The following is a 17,818-nucleotide window of genomic DNA, read 5'->3' as shown; positions in this document are numbered from 1 at the left end:
CAAAGCACCAAACACAAAGTAACAAAAGAATGTGACCTCTGGCAGACACAGTTGAAGGGATTATCTTTTTTTTTTTTTTTTGGCTTTTTCCAATTCCCTAGTTCTAAGATCCACTTGATTTAGTAAGCAGCAAAATCCAGCCTGGTTGCAGAGCAGAAAAGAAATGGTAGGAAGGGCCATAGGCTCACTGCAGAAAACAACTTACAGTAGGTGTGTTCTGTATTACTAACAAGCTGGGGCCTTGGTGGACCTTACCTTCTTTCCCTGTCTCACATTTTTCACTTGGGTGGTCAAAAAAAAAAAAAACCCACAAAAAACAATAGTTTGAGTGTTCCCCTCCTCCTATCCCCACCTGAAAATGGCTAAAACCTGAGCCTTTTCAGTCTAAGGAATCACAACCTCTCAAAGACTCTAGATGAATAACACCCACCTCAAAAACTGAGCGCCTAAACTATGGCTGACTAGGGATACAGGAAATAAACTGTGTCTTCCCTCAGAAAATGTACACGCATCTTCCTGGAGCCTACATTTTACTCAAAGTAATAAACACATCTATTTTTACTGTTTATCATTTAAAAATAAAAATTATATACATTTATATATAATTTAAAATATATTTTGGAATATATTTCGTTTGAACAAAAGAAATCACGTAAAACGTGAGACTATATATAAAGGGGCTGTTCTTGAAGTTCTTGTAACTCATTCATTTTTCCAGAGATTAGGAGAAATGGGGTGCAAAAATTTGGCCTCACGCACAGGCGTAGGGATTTGCGAATACAGTCCAAGTTAGTCGAACCGTATTTCGTAAAAAATGGTCCCAAGGAGCTCCCAACTCCCTAACCTTAAAAAACAAACAGTAAAAACTAGACAGCTCCTGAAGCAACCATTGCCTCACCTTGCGTCTTCTGCCAATTAACACCGCCCCGCCCTTTCCTCCCAGGAGGCGGGCCAGTCTCCGATCCGCTCTAGGCTTCTCCAGGGCGTCGCTTTATGGTAGCGCTGAGCCTCTCTAGCCCTTGCCTGCCGTCCTCTCAGTGGTAGGACGGAAGAGAAAAAAGCTGGCCGCCAAATCGGCTCTACTTGAAGGCGGGTGCAGCCCAACCTCGGCCGGGGAGAGCTCGAGCTAAGGTGGAAGGGGCTCTGGGGAGGCTCTGGGAAGGGCGGGAGTGTGGAGACGGGTCCTTGGGTGGGAGGGGGGCCCGGGCCGGTTCACGGAAATCCTAAGGAGAGGTGGGAGAGGAGGCCCGGACACATGAAAGAGATCAGCTGCTGCCTGGGGCCTCCTTCGGCCGGCCACCCTGCAGTGGCTCCGACTTCCCCCAGTTCATCTGAGGCCCCTTGTGTCAGGGCCCAGCACAGTTCACGGCCCATCTGTCTCCGCGGGTTGTCGCCTCTTTTCGGGAGACCCGGAGCCCTCAAAGCTATGATTTAGGCTTGTAATATGTGCATGAGGGATATTATGGCCCTGAATCTCGTCCACAGCCCGTATCGCTCCTGGTTCGTTTTCATTTTTTAATGAGATCCTCCCAGCACTAGCCGATTGAGCCTTGAGGCCGATCAGTATTCGATTTTCCACCCAGTAGCATGAACACAGGAAGTGCTTATTAGACGTATTTGGTAGCTTGACACATTATGATGTGGCTGTCAACTAGGGCCGTTATGCATGTGACCACCACGCTGTTGGGGTGGGAATAATTAAAATGCAGCATCCTGGGGACCTAGTCACCCTGATTTGAAGAGATCCATCCTTGATGTGAGATGGTGACAGTTTCCGAACATGTATTCGAAAGACATTGTTTACCTAGTGCTAGTACTATGCTAGCTAGAGAAGCTACAACTGTAAACAGGAATTAGTTCATTCCTTGTCCTCAGAGGGCTTAATATATTATTGAAAAACAACAACAGAAATCCCGTGGTGATGAGTGCTACGAAAAGGGAAGTCCCTTAAGTTCCTCTTATTGCCTTGGGTGATGCATAAAATAAAACCGTAAAGCTTCTGCCTTTCAACAGTTGAGAATAGAGAAAACGTTTTAATGCTCCATGAGATTGTTCTGCAGGCACAGAAGGACCTATAATAATAGTATTTGGCGAAGGCACAGCAGATAGGTGAAGACAGTGGTGCTGCCCTGAAGGATAAGTTAGTATTGCCTGGCGCAGAAAGGGCCATTGGCTTTCCAAGCAGGAGTCATAAAGTGTAAAAGAACTTTGCAGGTAGTGTTCAGTCTGCGGTATGTGGCATTTGAACAAGTAATGCCATGCTAGAGAGTCCAGGCTCTTATTTTCTAGGAAGAGATGAAAGTATTTTCAACAGAATGATTCAGAGTTCAGTTTCACAATCACCTACTCAACAACTGTAAAGTATTTTTTCAGGGTTTGGACCACATCCAAAACCAGGTAGAACAAGGAGAGCTTTACTCCTTCTTCTTGGTCTAGAAGCAGTCTCTCCGTTGCCGAAATCCCACTTCAGTCTCTGACCTTTAAGGGCTAGAAGACTAGAGACAAATTGCAGATGGGGTTTGGAAGCCTGAAGGGTTTGCTAAATTCTTCCCAAAAATGATCTGAAACTACACTCGACAAAGAAGAAAATCTGAAGGGAATATATTAGGTAAAACTAGAATAAATCATTAGGACCTAATTAAGAGAGATTCTTCATATAAAAGTAAAATTAGTTTTCGTGGGGTTTTTTTTTTTTTTTTGGTTTTATTCATTTAACAAGAACTCGAATGTTATAACAGGCTCTGTGCTGGGCAACTAGAGCTCTAAGCTTCAGTTTCTTCATCTGTAAATGAGGATGATAGTATTTATCTCACTGTTGTAAAGGTTAGTGAGATGCTTGGTGCTGTACCAAAGTGATACTTTGACTATATTTTGGTTTACCTTCTCTTTACCTTATTGGGTCTGAGTCTTAAGTATTAGACTATCTCATTTGGCTCTTTAACCCTTCTGTTGGTGTCCATTCATGTGTAGTGTGACTAGTATTTGAAGGAACACAAAAAGTCATTCACAAGAGGCATGACTTGTACGTGTAGGCCTGTGACTAAAACTGCTGATTTGCAAAGTAGGGGTAGATGAAATTTTTTTCTGAAAATTTTTTCATTAAACAAGAGACAATTTGGGAAAATGCCGTGTAAATTTCTAAGACCCCCCTGAAAGAAAAAAGGCATTGTTCATGAAAGGGAAAGATTCTTTTAAGTTGATCTAAAAATTTCAATAAATTTCTTGCTTGGTTAAATTTTCTCTTAGGGCTATTTTTTTCACTATTATTAGGGGACTGGAAAAGCTGTATTAAGGAAACCAAATTATTGGAAAATGTTGACAATATCACCCCTCTAAAAAAAAAAATTACCTCCTTGATTAATCCCTCTTCCTCTGGTGTGGTTTTGTTAGTGGCAGTGATGGCTGTGGTGTCCTGCTTTAACTCCTGTAGGAGCCCTGCTAGAATGTTCTAGACCTGGTGTTATTAGGAAAGCTTGCTGGCCTCATTTCCTTGTTATGAGCTCACTCAGCTGTGTTTAACCTGCCTACCTTAGAGTTTAGTAATGGATAGCAAGTGATAATGCTTAAAGGCTTATTCCATAGAATCTTAATATATATGTATAAATTTTAAATAAATTAATTTTTCTAAAAAACCAACTCCTACATAAAGAGAACAGATTGGTGGTTGCCAGATGTAGGGGGTCGGCAAAATGGGTGAAGAGGATCAGAAGGTACAAACTTCCAGGTATGAAATAAGTAATGGGGATGTGATATACAGCATGGTGACTATAGTTAATGACACTGTATTACATATTTGAAAGTTGCTAAGGAAGTAAATCTTAAAAGTTCTCACAAGATAAAAAGTGTAACTGTGTGGCGATAGATGTTGACTAGATTTGCTGTGGTTATCTTTCACAATATAGGCAAAATACTGAATTTTTACCTTGTGTACCTGAAACCAATAATGTTATATGTAAATTATACCTAAATTTAAGGGGGGATAAAACCTCAACTCAAGTTTCTTGAGCTTGCAGGGTTCAAATCATACGATCATACAAAGAGAAAATAACTTTATTCCTGCCTAAGGTGGTTGAAGGGGTCTAATCTGTTCTACACTTATTTCGTTGTTTCTTGACTCTTCTAGTATTGCTGTAAAAATATTAAATGTTATGGGGCGCCTGGGTGGCTCAGTCGGTTAAGCGTCCGACTTGGGCTCAGATCGTGATCTTGTGGTTCGTGGGTTTAAGCCCCGCTTCCGGTTCTGTGCAGGCAGCTCAGAGCCTGGAGCCAGTTTCAAAATCTCTGTCTCCCTCCCTGTCTGCCCTTCCCCCGCTCATGCTCTGTCTCTTTCTGTTTCAAAAATAAATAAAATATTTTTTTTAATTTTAAAAAAATTAAAAAAATATTAAATGTTGATTTTGGAATCACAAAACACTATATTTAGGCACTGAATAGTGTTGGCAACCCTAAAGCAACAGAAAGTCCAAACTGCAAAAATTTTTTAGGGCTTTTTCAAATAAAAAAAAAAATCCAGAGTTAGTAAGGAGAGACTTTATTTGAAAGGTATGGCAATAGGGGAAAAGGAACTATTGCAGTGAAGAGAATTCTCTGACCAAAAGATCTATCAGTATCTCCAGGGAAGAGGAATAAACTGATGCTACAACAGAACTCATTGATCCAAAATTCAGAGATCTGGGGGAAGGAGAGAAACCTAAAATAAAAACCTAAAATAACCTAAAAAGGATTTTTGTTCTGATTGGTCAGTTTTGACATGCAGTTAAGATTCACAGATTTGTAAATGAGGCAGAGATTGGGAGTTTTGATGACCTTTGTCCTAGCCACAGGTAGACAAGGGGGTATCCTCAGAGTCTTTTAGAAGCCATAAGGAGAATGGTGGGAGGATTTCTTAACCGTGACTCTTGAAGAACAAGAAACATCAGTCTCAGGTAAAATTCAACTTCCCAAAAGGCATTTTTACTGTTTGAAATGGAAAATGAGTACACAAATAAAATTCATCCAAACCTCTGTACAGGAAGGCCTTCAGAGACCCATCGATCCTTCAGGAATTAAGTGTTAGTATTTGTAAACCTTACATCACAAAGTATAGTTTAAAAGTATTTGAAGACCTGGATCTCATTTGTATCAGAGTGAAACCTTCCCAAAAGGTGGTGGAGAAAAACTAAATTAATCAGGCCTAAATGAGCACATTTAGGGTTTTTTGTTTGTTATTGGTTTCCATCTTATCTGATTAAAAACAGAACTTTTAGGGACACCTAGGTGGGTCAGTCAGGTAAGCATCCTACTCTTGATTTCAGCTCAGGTCATGATCTCACAGTTCATGGGTTCGAGCCCTGCATTGGGCTTTGTGCTAATGGTGAGGAGGCTGCTTGGAATTCTGTCTCCTTCTCTTTGCACCTTCCCCACTCATTCTCTCTCTGTTTCTCTCTCTCTCAAAATAAATAAACTTTAAAAAATTAAAATAAAAACAAGACTCTTTTTCCTTTTAAGAGGAATGGTAGATATACTGCTTAAAGTGATTGGCTCGAGATAATTAATCTCTTCCTATGTTTAAAAGAATTTTCTCCAAAAGGGGTGGAAGTAAAATCATGATGGTTTACACAGATATAAAATTATGAACATATGACTTTTGTTTACCTTATTAATGAGGAAACAATGTTGTAATTAATTCAAATGACAAAAGAGGAGACATATTTATTGATCAGGACTATTGAAACGAGCAAATGGAGGCAAAACTGTCTTCAGCAGTTGGCGCAGCAGTCCGTTGAGCCTCCATTAGATAGAATTTACAAGAATATAGACAAGAATTGTATTTGCATTGTTATTCATTATCCATTATCTACAGTTGTCAGCTGAGAAATAAGCTGAAAGGCAGTTGAAGACACAGGGCTCTTCTTAATCAGAATGTGAAAACCCTGACCTCTGTGCTTTCAACAACATAGATATTTCTCTTATAAATATCTGTTTTATCAAATTTATGACTCCCCTTCCCTCAGTCTTCCCCATGTCAGACTTCCTGGAAGGTAAGTTCATGTTTGGGTATGTATTTTCCTTTTTTTTTTTTTTTTAATATACTTTATAAATATGGAAGATGCTTGGTTAATGTTCTCTTAATTGAATTACCTGAAGCAGTGGATCTCAAAGTAGTATGCTTACATATCACCTGGGTTTTGATTTTGTTTTTGTTTTGTTTTTTTTTAATGTAGATTCTGATTGAGTAGGTCTAGAGTCCTTACTGAGATCCCCCTTTTCTAATAAGTACTGGTTCATACAGTAAGTAGTGGTACATTTCTGATTATGTTAATTAAGAAAGGTGTTCTATTAATCATTACTGGAGAACATTGCATCATGCTGTAGGTAAAGGGAGAAACATGAAGCTACTGGACTGTCACTGGAAGAACTGTGGGCCACATTGCCAGAACATAGACCAAAATGAGCAAAAGGAACATTGCTGGGAAATAGATGCAAAGAGCCGTATAGCAGAACTTTAGCTTAGGCAAGAAAGACAGAAATAAAGACATTAGTTACTACAACAGGGGAGAAGCACCCAGAGGCTATAATTTTTAGAAGACAGGCAATAACCAATTAAGATCACTGGCTGAAATTTTGTGCTCCTTGAGGTAGCCTGACCTTTCAGTAGCTAGCCTAGGAATAGATCAGAAGGAAACTTATGTAATTCAAGCAATAAAATTTTATTGATGCAGGTGTATATACTTTTACCCTGACAGTTTTAATTTTTTTTAATGTTTATTTTTTGAGAGAGAGAGAGAGACAGAGCATGAGTTGGAGAGAGCCAGAGAGAGAGGGAGACACAGAATCCGAAACACTTCCAAACTCTGAGCTGTCAGCACGGAGCCCAACACAGGGCTCAAACTCATGGATCTGAGCTGAGGATCTGAGCCAACGCTTAACCAGAGGAGCCACCCAGGTGCCCCTACTGTGACATTTTAAATGAGTGATATAATTGTACCATTGAATTTTAATCAGTGTGTAAAACTTATTTATTTATTTTTACTGTGACTGGCAGTTTATCTTCTACCTGAGAGGACAGTTTAAATTTAAACCGAGCAGGTCCCATAATTTATTCATGGTGAGTTCAGCTTTCTTTTAGCAACAAATAAGAAGTGGTGCATAATGTGAAGCTGGTACCAAAGAAACATCTCCACTTCTAGGAAGATGCAAAAAAAAAAAAAAAATGCATAGTAAATGAGGTTGCCAAGTTAAGCAAATAAAAATACAGCATGCCCAGTTAAATTTGAATTTCAGAAAAACAAATTAATTTTTTAGCAATATTTGGGATATAATTAAAATATATGTGCATTATCTAGAATTCATATTTAACTGAGCATATGGTATTTTATATGGCAAGTCTAATAGTAAATCTACTCTAACAGCAACACCAGAGGGACGACTGCTTAGAAAATGGTATTACACAGCAGTTTAATTCCTACAAGTGTTCCTCCAAAAATTATAGTACTCAAAAGTATGCCAAGAGCTCAAAATAGTTGGAAGCACCTGTTTACCAGAAGAGGAAGTTTTCAAGGACCGAGAGGGTCATGGCTAAGTTGAATTAAAAATACATTTAACTCTAGGGGCACCTGGGTGGCTCAGTCGGTTGAGCGTCCAGCTTCGGCTCAGTTTATGATCTCATGGTTCATGGGTTCAAGCCCCGTGTCAGGCTCTGTGCTGACAGCTAGCTCAGAGCCTGGAGCCTGTTTCAGATTCTGTATCTCCCTCTCTCTCTCTCTGACCCTCCCCTGCTCACGCTCACTCGCTCGCTCTCTCTCTCAGAAATAAAAAACAGACAAACAAAACCCCCACATTTAACTCTTATACATTCCAACCAAGAGTTCAGGTTCATAGTGGTTAAAGATTACTAAAATAATTTATGCTGTTGTGGAAGAAGTCCAAGCAAATACTTTGAAAAAAGTGGAGGCACCAGGGTGACTCAGTGGGGTAAGCATCCTACTTTGTTTTGCTCAGGTCATGATCTCATGGTTGGTGAGTTTGAGCCCCATGTATGGCTCTGCGCTGACAGCACAGAGCGAGCTTCAGATTCTGTCTCTCTCTGCTCCTGCCCCTCTTGTGTGTGTGTTCTCTCTCAAAAATGAGTAAATATTAAAAAGTGGTTTAATATGAGTTAATCTTATTTCCAAGTCTCTGAGAGAGCTTACTTAGAAAGAAGTACATTGGTACAACTTGCAGTCTTGCTAATAAACTCTAGTGAACCATGTAATAATTTATACAAGATAAAAGGAAAGTAAAGAAACAGACACCCCAGTAGCCAAGGAAAAGAATTTCCTAACAGATAAAAATGTATTCTATGGACAGGTAGAATTTCCAAAAAGAATTTTCTAAGTCACAAAATGCTTTTTCTGTCAAATATGGTCAGGGTGGTACAAGTGTTTGAATGCTAAGAAATAATTTTCTTAATAATAAGAAGAAATAATTTTCACAGTATCACAGATTAGTGGCTACAGATTGGGGATAGTACCTACAAATATAAAGAATCGAGTGTTAATAAGACATTAAACAATAGCAGTTTCCAAAATGTGCTGATCAGGTTTTTTTCTTTGTGTTGACTGTTAAGAAAGTTCAGAGCCAGATTTGTGTCCCATATCTCTTAAAATACAGTACAGCATAGCTTGTTTTATAATCCTATCTCTGGCTTCCTCTTTTCCACTCCTTAATTTATTTTAATCCACATTTCCATTAAAAGAAAGCTATCTGTATGAAGCAAGCCATATTATCTGTTGTAATTGGCACCATTATTTGGGAAGTTAAATAGAATAAGAATATATAAATATGCTCCACCTTAACTAGCTTTTAAACACCTTAAAACGTTCAGTGACATTTTGAACTTTAAATTGTATTCTGTTTTTTAACTTTTTAAATTTAGTATTTTAACTGAAAAGAGATGTATATTTGCCATTTTTTGTTAACAGGAGACCAGAGTCATCTTTGTATATGGCTTTATTGATTACAGTTTTTCTCTGCAGAAAACATTGCAAAGTATGTAAGCTTTCTAAAGAATTTTTTTTTAATGTGGAGCAAAGTTTGTAAAAACACTTACAAAACTGCAGGATCCTAGATCTTACAGTATTCTGCCACCATCCAGATTTCAGTGGTTCACATATATATTTTTTTAATGTTTTTATTTTGTCTAAGGTTATTTATTTTTGAGAGAGAAAAAGAGGGCACAAGCTGGAGAGGGGCAGAGAGGGAGAGGGAGGATCTGAAGCAGTCTGTGCTGTCTTCACAGAGCCCAATGGGGGGTCTCAAACTCGCCAACTATGAGATCATGACCTGACCTGAAGTCAGATGCCCAGTCCACTAAGCCACCCAGGCGTCCCTCACATATATTTTCAAGTTGTTTTCCTTCCTAGTGACTTATATTTGTTGAATCTTTTCTTAAGAATTCAACAAAGGTTTTCTATTTGCTTTGAAAACTATTTATGAAAAATTTCAAGTAGTACAGAAAATGAAACACTTGTGTTACATGCCACCAAGTTTTATCTTCCATAAATATCTTTAAAAAGGTTCCTTCCTCCTTAGATGTATATATACCACAAATTTGTATTTCTTCTTTTTTTAATTTATTTATTTATTTTGAGAGAGAGAAAGCCTGCACATGTGGATGTGTGCCCAGGGAAGGAGCAGAGAGAAAGGAACAGGGAGAATCCCAACCGGGCTCTGTGCTGACAGGGCAGCACGTAGGGCTCCATCTCATGAACCGTGAGATCAAGACCTGAGCTGAAATCAAGAGTTGCGGGTCACTAAACCCACTGAGCCACCTAAATGCCCCAAATTTGGTATTTCTTAATCTGATGTATATTTTAGCATGATTCATTTTTTTATCCATAAACCATATACACTGTTTTGTGTGTGTTTAAAATTTTAAATAAATGGTATATATCCTTTTACAACTTTATCACCTCAGATTGTCTTTGAGATTTATCCATGTTGATTCATAGAATTCCTGTAGGCTAGTCATGTTGCCTGTCCTGTAGAAGTCCCTGATGAGTAACCCATGGCGTCTCATTCTTAAAATTGGGTTCTTTTCCAACTTTTCTTTGAAAATAAATACTCAAAGTCCTTGTGCTCATGTGGGACATATATTTTTCTGGCATTGACACCTAGAGCTGAAAGCGCAAGGTCCTGGGTTGTGGAATTCTTTAATTTTGTCAGAAATTGCCAAAAACACTCTACAGCCATTGCAGTTTATATTCCTACCAGTGTATAAGGAGCATGTAAGAGTTGGCCACATCTTAATCAGCACTAGGTTATCAGATTTTAAAATTTTGCCAAGCGAATGTTTGACAAGTGATATTTAATTTACTTTTTTTTTTTTAACAACAATAAAGGTTGAACATCTTTGCATACATTTTTTGGCTATTTTATTCTCGTCCTCTGTGAATTGCCTATCTGTTTTTTGTTTTTGTTTTTGTTTTTAGTTTTCTAATGGGTTCTTTGTCATTTTCTAATTGATTTGTAGAAGTCAGGATTTTTTTTTTTTTGTATATTTGGTATAATAATCCTAACCATACTTTACAAGTGTGGCTGTTTTTCTACCTTTAGAATTGTAAGGAAATGTTTAATTTTGACGTATAATCAGGTATATCCATCTTTTTCCTTTGGTATGTGCTTTCTTGTTTGAGAAATTCTCCCAATGACATAAAGTTTTCTGTATTGTCTTTCTTTTTTTAAATGTTTATTTAGTTTTGAGAGAGACAGAGCATGACTGGGGAAAGGACAGAGGGAGAGGAAGAGAGAGAATCCCAAGATTGTGAGATCATGACCTGAGCCAAAACCCAAGAGTTGGAAGCTTAACCAGCTCAGCCATCCAGACACCCTTTCTGTGTTTTCTTTTAAACATTTGTACATTTTTTCTTTTCCTGTTTATTTAATCTGTCTGGAATGATTTTTGTTTGTGAGAAAGAGATCTTAGTCTGTCTTTTTCCATGTGGTTAGCTGGTTATCCCCTAATCTTTTAATCTTTTCCCCCATTAAGGTATAATACCCAGTAACGCTGATTTTATAAAATCATGTGTCATATACACCAAACCCTCATCTTTTTATGGATTTATCTATACTATACTGATACCACAGTTTTAATAGTAATAGCTTTATAGCAAATAAATAACTTGCTTTGTTTTCCTTCAAGACTACCTTGACTTTCTTGGATTTTTACTCTGCCAAGTAAATGAAATGCTAAATTCCAAGGTGGAATGAGTGGAATACTGAGATTTTATTGGAATAGTATTGAATTTATAGATAAAATTGCTGGAGAATATATATACTTTGGTCAGATTTCCCATGATTAATTTCTACATTTATTTAGGATATCTTTTTTGTCTTTCTGTTTGATAATTTTCTTCGTAAAAGTCCTGCATATCTAATGTTCATTGTAGGCTTTTGGTAAATGCCATTCTATTCCTTGCTTATTAAGAGTTTCTTTTATGGGGCACCTGGGTGGCTCAGTCGGTTAAGTGTCCAACTTCAGCTCAGGTCATGATCTTACGGTTCGTGGGTTCGAGCCCTGCGTCCTCGGCTCTGTGCTGACAGCTAGCTCCGAGCCCGGAGCCCGCTTCAGATGCTGTATCTCCCTCTCTCTCTGACCCTCCCCTGCTCGTGCTCGCTCACTCTCTCTCAGAAATAAATAAAGCATTAAAAATATATATATATTTAAAAAAAAGAGTTTCTTTTAAGTAAGTGTTGAATTTCAGCAAACGCTTTTTCAGCAGTTTCCCAGATAAAAAGTTTGCAGCACAAATCTGACTCTTCAATGTTTTCTCTAGGGCAATCAACACATGACCTACTAGAGAGAGATCTGTACACAAAATCTAACAAGGGAAATTTGCTAGAATCAAGAGTGATGGATCCATGTTCCGTTGGAGTCCAGCTCCGTACCACGAATGAGTGTCATAAAACCTACTATACTCGTCACACAGGTTTCAAGACTTTGCAAGAACTGTCATCAAATGATATGCTTTTACTTCAACTTAGAACTGGAATGACACTTTCTGGGAACAACACCATTTGCTTCCATCATGCAAAAATTTACATTGACAGATTTGAGGATTTGCAGAAGTCATGTTGTGATCCATTTAACATACACAAAAAACTAGCCAAAAAAAATTTGCATGTAATTGACTTAGATGATGCCACTTTTCTGAGTGCAAAATTTGGAAGACAGCTTGTACCTGGGTGGAAGCTTTGTCCAAAATGTACACAGATAATCAATGGAAGTGTGGATGTTGATTCCGAAGATCGGCAGAGAAGAAAACCTGATTCAGATGTATGTATGGCAGCCATTTTTTTCTGCTGTATTACTTCTACAATGTGGGGTTTTGTTGAACTATAAAGAAATCATTTATATTATTACTTATTATACTAATTATAAATTAAAGTTGGGGAGGTGAAAGTAAATGGTTTTCTAAATATTTCCATGTATCCAGACTGGATGATAAACCAGGCTTGAGAAAGAAATAACATACATGCCCAAGACTTAAGCTGTAACTCCCAGGGCTAAGATGTCAGGAGTGGCTTTTAGAACACCCTGGTAAAGCCAGTATCTAATTAGTATTGTAGTTTCATTTCTAATACCAAAGTAACTCAGTGAGACATGCCTGCCAGTGAAGATCTGTATAGAACAATGAATTCCCCTTATGAAAGACTTGAAAATTACCACTTTAAAATAAACACCACAGAAATGACTTCCAATAATTGTTTCTTCAACCTTTCTTTTTTCTTTGGCATTAATACCATTCTCGTTTGAGTTTTTTAGATGCTTGGGAGTTTCCTTTGCTTCTAGCTCTGAATTCTTAACTTGGTATGATTGGGCTAATTTTAGTACTCCCTATGGTCAAAAAGCATACATTTTTACATTGTAAATACTAAATATTTAAAACTCTCCCTTATTCACATGCCTACATTCAGATTATTTAACTATATCAGAAAAAAACCCTGAGATTGAGATTTCATAAAGCTATCTGGGTATAGAACAAAGACAGGTGTATCAAAGGAGCACTTTTCAAAATTTCTATTTATAACCCATTTATAATTCTTGCTGCTGGGATATTTTTCTCAATTTCCTCCTTTTCATTATATTAATAAACCAAATTAAAAGATAATTAAAATTTTAAATTATATGTAGTACTTCCCTTTTGTTCTCCCCTCAAAGGACCCAGTGTTACCTTGCAGTTCCTACTAGGTACTTGCTACTGTCACTATAGATATCTTCTCCATTTCACTTATCTGTTGCTCTGTTTAATGTATCACATAAACTGTTTTTTCCCCCAGATAACCAACTTAAATCCTTAACCATCAAAATTTTGTTTTACCAACGCTTTTTAAAAAGATGATAATACTACTGTTTCAGGACTTGAAACCATATTATCTCTCTGCTTTTAAATATATATACAATTATAGAATTTTAAGGACTCAAGGTCATATTAGGAGCCTCAGTTTTTGTTTTTATTTTTGTTTCTGTTAAAGATTTTTTTAAAGTAATGTCTACACCAGCATGGGCTTGAACTCAACCCAAGATCAAGAGTTGCACACTCCACTGGCTGAGCCAGTCAGGCGCCCCAGGAAACTCAGTTATATACTGTTGGGTCACACAGCAGTTTTTCTGCCTTTTCTTCCATATTGGCAGAAACCATAGCAGTTTTCACCAGGCTTATCACTCCTTCTAATAGGCCAGAGACTAAAATTAGGTAATGAAAATATTACAGATAAGTTAACCAATAACCTCTGGATATTGTCTAGGGCTGTATAAATTTTGTTGTACTTGGGCTCTCAAACCTTTTTCTTTTTTGTGAATTCCAGACTGTCCTTCAGGTTAAGGAATAATTGGGATTAACATTAAGTTAAATATTATTCTATTCATAGTCTGTTGTCAAGATTTGAGTTGATAATTTGTTTACCTTTATTCAGGGAAGAACTGCTAAAGCTTTGAGGTCATTGCAATTTGCAAACCCAGGAAAGCAAACTGAATTTGCTCCAGAAACTGGTAAAAGAGAAAAAAGAAGGCTCACAAAAAATGCAACTGCTGGTTCTGACAGGTAGGCTGTGTGTTCCCTGAAGACCTGTGTTAACCTGCTGCTTCATGTCTGTTATTGTTTCACATCTTTCTCTGCAGTTTTGAATTTTCTGGGTGGAATTTTAAACTGGATAATCTGCGATGAGTAAGAATCTCCAAGGGCTGCATATAAAATGAAGGCATCCCTTTCAGCTCTAAAAATTTATTTCTAAGAAAGTGTCAATGAAGTGAACAAGTTAACATGTTTGGCGTGAGAACTAAAATTCAAACATATTTAAAACAATTTTTTGAAAAGTATCGGTATTATGTAATTGGTATATCACCTTTCTATGGGTGGCAGCCAAAAAGTAAATCTTAGGAAAATTCAAGGTTGCTTTTTATTTTTTACATGTCTGAAATAGAAAGTTATGGTACAGTCAACAGAACAAATGAGAAACTAAATTGTTTAGAATATGACTTTTTAAACTGAACATTCTAAACTAAACTAAACTAAACTGGCTCAAGAGGTTAAGTGTCTGGCTTTTGGTTTCTGCTCAGGTCATGGTCTCACAGATTGTAGGACGGAGCCCTGCATAGGGGCAGGGGCCGGCAATGCAGAGCCTGCCTGGGAAAACACAGGTGGGACAAAGAAATGTTAGCATAATCATTCAGAATTATTTTCTATGTATGCCATTTATTCCATCTGTTAAGGTTTTCCATTGAGCCTTTGAAGTGTTTTTAGGTCAGATTTGCTTGAGTCCATTAAAGAACAAGAAACAGATTAATTGCAGTATAAAAACCAATAGGGTAATAGAGATTGGTAACCAACAAAATGTACCATTATTAAGCATCCTGTTGTTGTTGTTAAGGGAAGGGGAAAATATTTTTAACAGAAATAATACTTTTTTAGAAATAGTTCTGGGCCATTCCTTTACTGAGTTGACTTTTAAATGGACTTCTAGAGACATATTCAGACCCTTTGGATTTGTCTCAACAATTTAGAATGAGGTCTCTTCTTCTCACAACAGAGTTCATTTACTTACTAGTGATTATAAAGTAGGCTTGAGTCTGGTAAGTTGTGTGCCTGTTTTGCAGGACTTCATCCCTAATTCAAAATATTTTACTTCCTTCCATTTTTTTTAACCTTTTTTCAGTTAATCAAAAATAACATTTTTTTGAAGTGTCATTGATCTTGTGTTTCCTTTTCCAGACAAGTGATACCAGCAAAGAGTAAGGTTTACGATAGCCAGGGCCTGCTGATTTTCAGTGGAATGGACCTCTGTGACTGCCTTGATGAAGACTGTTTAGGATGTTTCTATGCTTGTCCAGCCTGTGGTTCCACCAAATGCGGAGCTGAATGCCGCTGTGACCGCAAGTGGCTATACGAACAAATCGAAATCGAAGGAGGAGAAATCATTCATAACAAACATGCGGGATAATTTGTGGTATCAAATTGTAGGGAAAGATCCCATTTCTGTTTCTAAAACTCTGTCACTGTCAGATGCATTCTAAAGTTGATTGCCAAATGATGAAAATTTGAAAACCACCTCAGCATGCAGTCATTGTGCACTAGTGTTACAGTTAGGGTGCTTTAAGATTTATTATTTGATATCAGTTTACATGGGCTTTTACTCAGCAGTCAGCTTTAAGCCTGTCTGGGTCAATGTCAACAAGTGGGTAAAGGCAGTCCTCCATTAGCACAGTTCAAATTTCACTCCCACAGTATATACTGTGACTGGTTACAAGAAGTACAAACTTCCCTGCTGGCTCTTTGTCCATAAGTCATTATGTAACAGATATGCCTCCTCATCAGTGACCAATCAGTGACCTTCTCTCAGATCCCTCTAGTGGTTGGTTACCGCATATCTGTCATTCAGTTTGCTCCTAGACAGCAAAGCGTGTGGTTGTGTTGTCTCCTTGTCACCCATGTGACATTTTATAAAAGTGGGTCATCAAAATAACTGGCCACCAAAGGTAAAAGTGCAGTGAGGAAATGAAAAACGATCGTGCTAGATGTGAGATTTGCATTGAATGTAGATGGAGTTGTAGGAGAAATCGCTGATGGGGATGTTGACAGTGCTTATTCTAGATCCTCCGTATGCATCTAGAGGAAGCTCGCAGAGGGAGGCAATGTAAATAGGGAAATTGGCCGCGATGAGAAGCTTGAATATATGCCAGAAGATGTGATAGTAAGAAACTTCACGTTAAAGGAAACTACAACAAGTGATTTTACAACATTGAAAGCACAAAAGAGGAGATGGTAGAAGTGGATCCAAACTTGAGTATTTGCAGTGATATAGGTCAGATGCCTATGTAGTATCCCAAGTTAGCAAGAAGGCAGACTGCTCTTGATTAGTTTTTTGCAACGAAATAATGCTTTAATTCTCAGTGCTTCTAAAGCTTTAAAATGCAGTATACTAAAATACTTTCTTTTACAATGTTTTCATTTTCTTTTACATTTATAACTGACAGTTTTTAATATTTTGACAGGTTTTTGGAGGTCACAAAACATTTTCCCCATTGATTATTAAGCTTGCTTTGAATGGCCATTTTTATGGTCCACCGCTACTGTGTAAGCCAAGGATTGTAGCTGAGAACAGGGCCTACTTCAGGAAAAGTTAATTTGGATAAAACTAGGTGGTTTAGTCTTAAAACTATCTTGGAAATAATCTACATATCTAAATGCTAAAATTCTTCTAACTACTTACCCTTAAAGAAAAAGTTTTAGCATTGTAAACCTTTCATTGTTTAGACCATACATTCTTGGTGAAAATTTGTTCTTGGTGGCAAAGATCTTATTATGTATAAAGTGTGGATATTCATATAATATATAAACAAGGATACATGGTATCTTAAAGTTTTGTAAGGTGGTAATTAGGATCCAAGGGGCTAAAAAAAAGGCTTTAAGGAAATAGTAATGAAAAGGGAAAAAAGTGGAGAAACACTGGTAGAGACTGAATATAAATTATTTGGAAATTGATTGAATCTTGATGTACTGGTTTTGTATGGAACTCCTATGGGTGCTGTTTGGAGAATGCGAATGGGTGATAACTTCTCTGCCCCTTTTTCAAGCAGCTGCCTGTCTGTCTAAAATCTTTTGTCAGCTAGGCCATTGCCACTAAACTAGGTTTTTGCTTTGTTTTCCCTAAGGTATAGTACTTCAGTTTAAGATAAGCTTTTAGTAGTTTCAAATATGTTTTAGTCATTGAAACCAAGTTTATGCAGCTAGTTTGATTGGATTGACCAGTGGAGGTTTATTTTTATTTCTGTATACTTAGGTATCTGTGTAACAGGTTTTACTTTGATGGAATGCCATTTTGAACCCTGTATTTTCATTAATTTATAATTGTCCACTGACCTAGTTATCAGAACTATAGTTAGTATCAATTCTTTAATTCACATTTGAACAGAACACTGGCAAAAAAATACTTTGGCTTTATATACTTAAAATAAATGACTAGTTTTTTTTGGAGTTTTTCTTTCTGAATTAAGGAAATATTTTGTTATAGAAGATACAGACACTTCTAATTTTATCTGAACTTCTGGGTTCATTAGACCTTAGTTGCATTACTACCAATTTTTTTTTTTTCCCTTTGGTTATAAGTAAGTATAACATATTGCTTAAGCTTTTCAGGGGCACCTGGGTGGCTCAGTCAGTTAAGTGTTATACTTCAGCTCAGGTCATAATCTCATGGTTCGTGGGTTCCAGCCCCACATCAGGCTCTGTGCTGACAGCTCAGAGCCTGGAGCCTGCTTCGGATTCTGTGTCTCCCTCTCTCTGCTCCTGTTCCCCCCACC

General features: G+C 37.5%; 1 protein-coding gene across 1 annotated transcript; it reads left to right on the top strand.

Moving 5' to 3' along the window:
• The first annotated feature begins 1,046 nt into the window (after positions 1-1,046).
• Positions 1,047-17,812, top strand: ARL14EP (ARF like GTPase 14 effector protein). Its single transcript, XM_077772850.1, has 4 exons — positions 1,047-1,131; positions 11,796-12,295; positions 13,936-14,063; positions 15,231-17,812. Exons 2-4 carry the CDS (start codon positions 11,873-11,875, stop codon positions 15,457-15,459), a joined length of 780 nt encoding a protein of 259 aa, XP_077628976.1. The 5' UTR covers positions 1,047-1,131; positions 11,796-11,872; the 3' UTR covers positions 15,460-17,812.
• Positions 17,813-17,818: the final 6 nt, after the last annotated feature.

The sequence above is a fragment of the Crocuta crocuta genome, unplaced genomic scaffold (genome assembly GCF_008692635.1).
Source record: "Crocuta crocuta isolate KB4526 unplaced genomic scaffold, BGI_CrCroc_1.0 scaffold382, whole genome shotgun sequence".
Classification (NCBI taxonomy): Eukaryota; Metazoa; Chordata; class Mammalia; order Carnivora; family Hyaenidae; genus Crocuta; species Crocuta crocuta.
This window is presented reverse-complemented; position numbering and strand designations above follow the sequence as displayed.

Bases quoted from the DNA above. Each gene is read 5' to 3' on its own strand.
- ARL14EP (XM_077772850.1), top strand. From the start codon at position 11,873: ATGGATCCATGTTCCGTTGGAGTCCAGCTCCGTACCACGAATGAGTGT. The intron at 12,296-13,935 runs GTATGTATGGCA...ACCTTTATTCAG, and splicing joins GAAGAAAACCTGATTCAGAT to GGAAGAACTGCTAAAGCTTT. The intron at 14,064-15,230 runs GTAGGCTGTGTG...TTCCTTTTCCAG, and splicing joins GCAACTGCTGGTTCTGACAG to ACAAGTGATACCAGCAAAGA.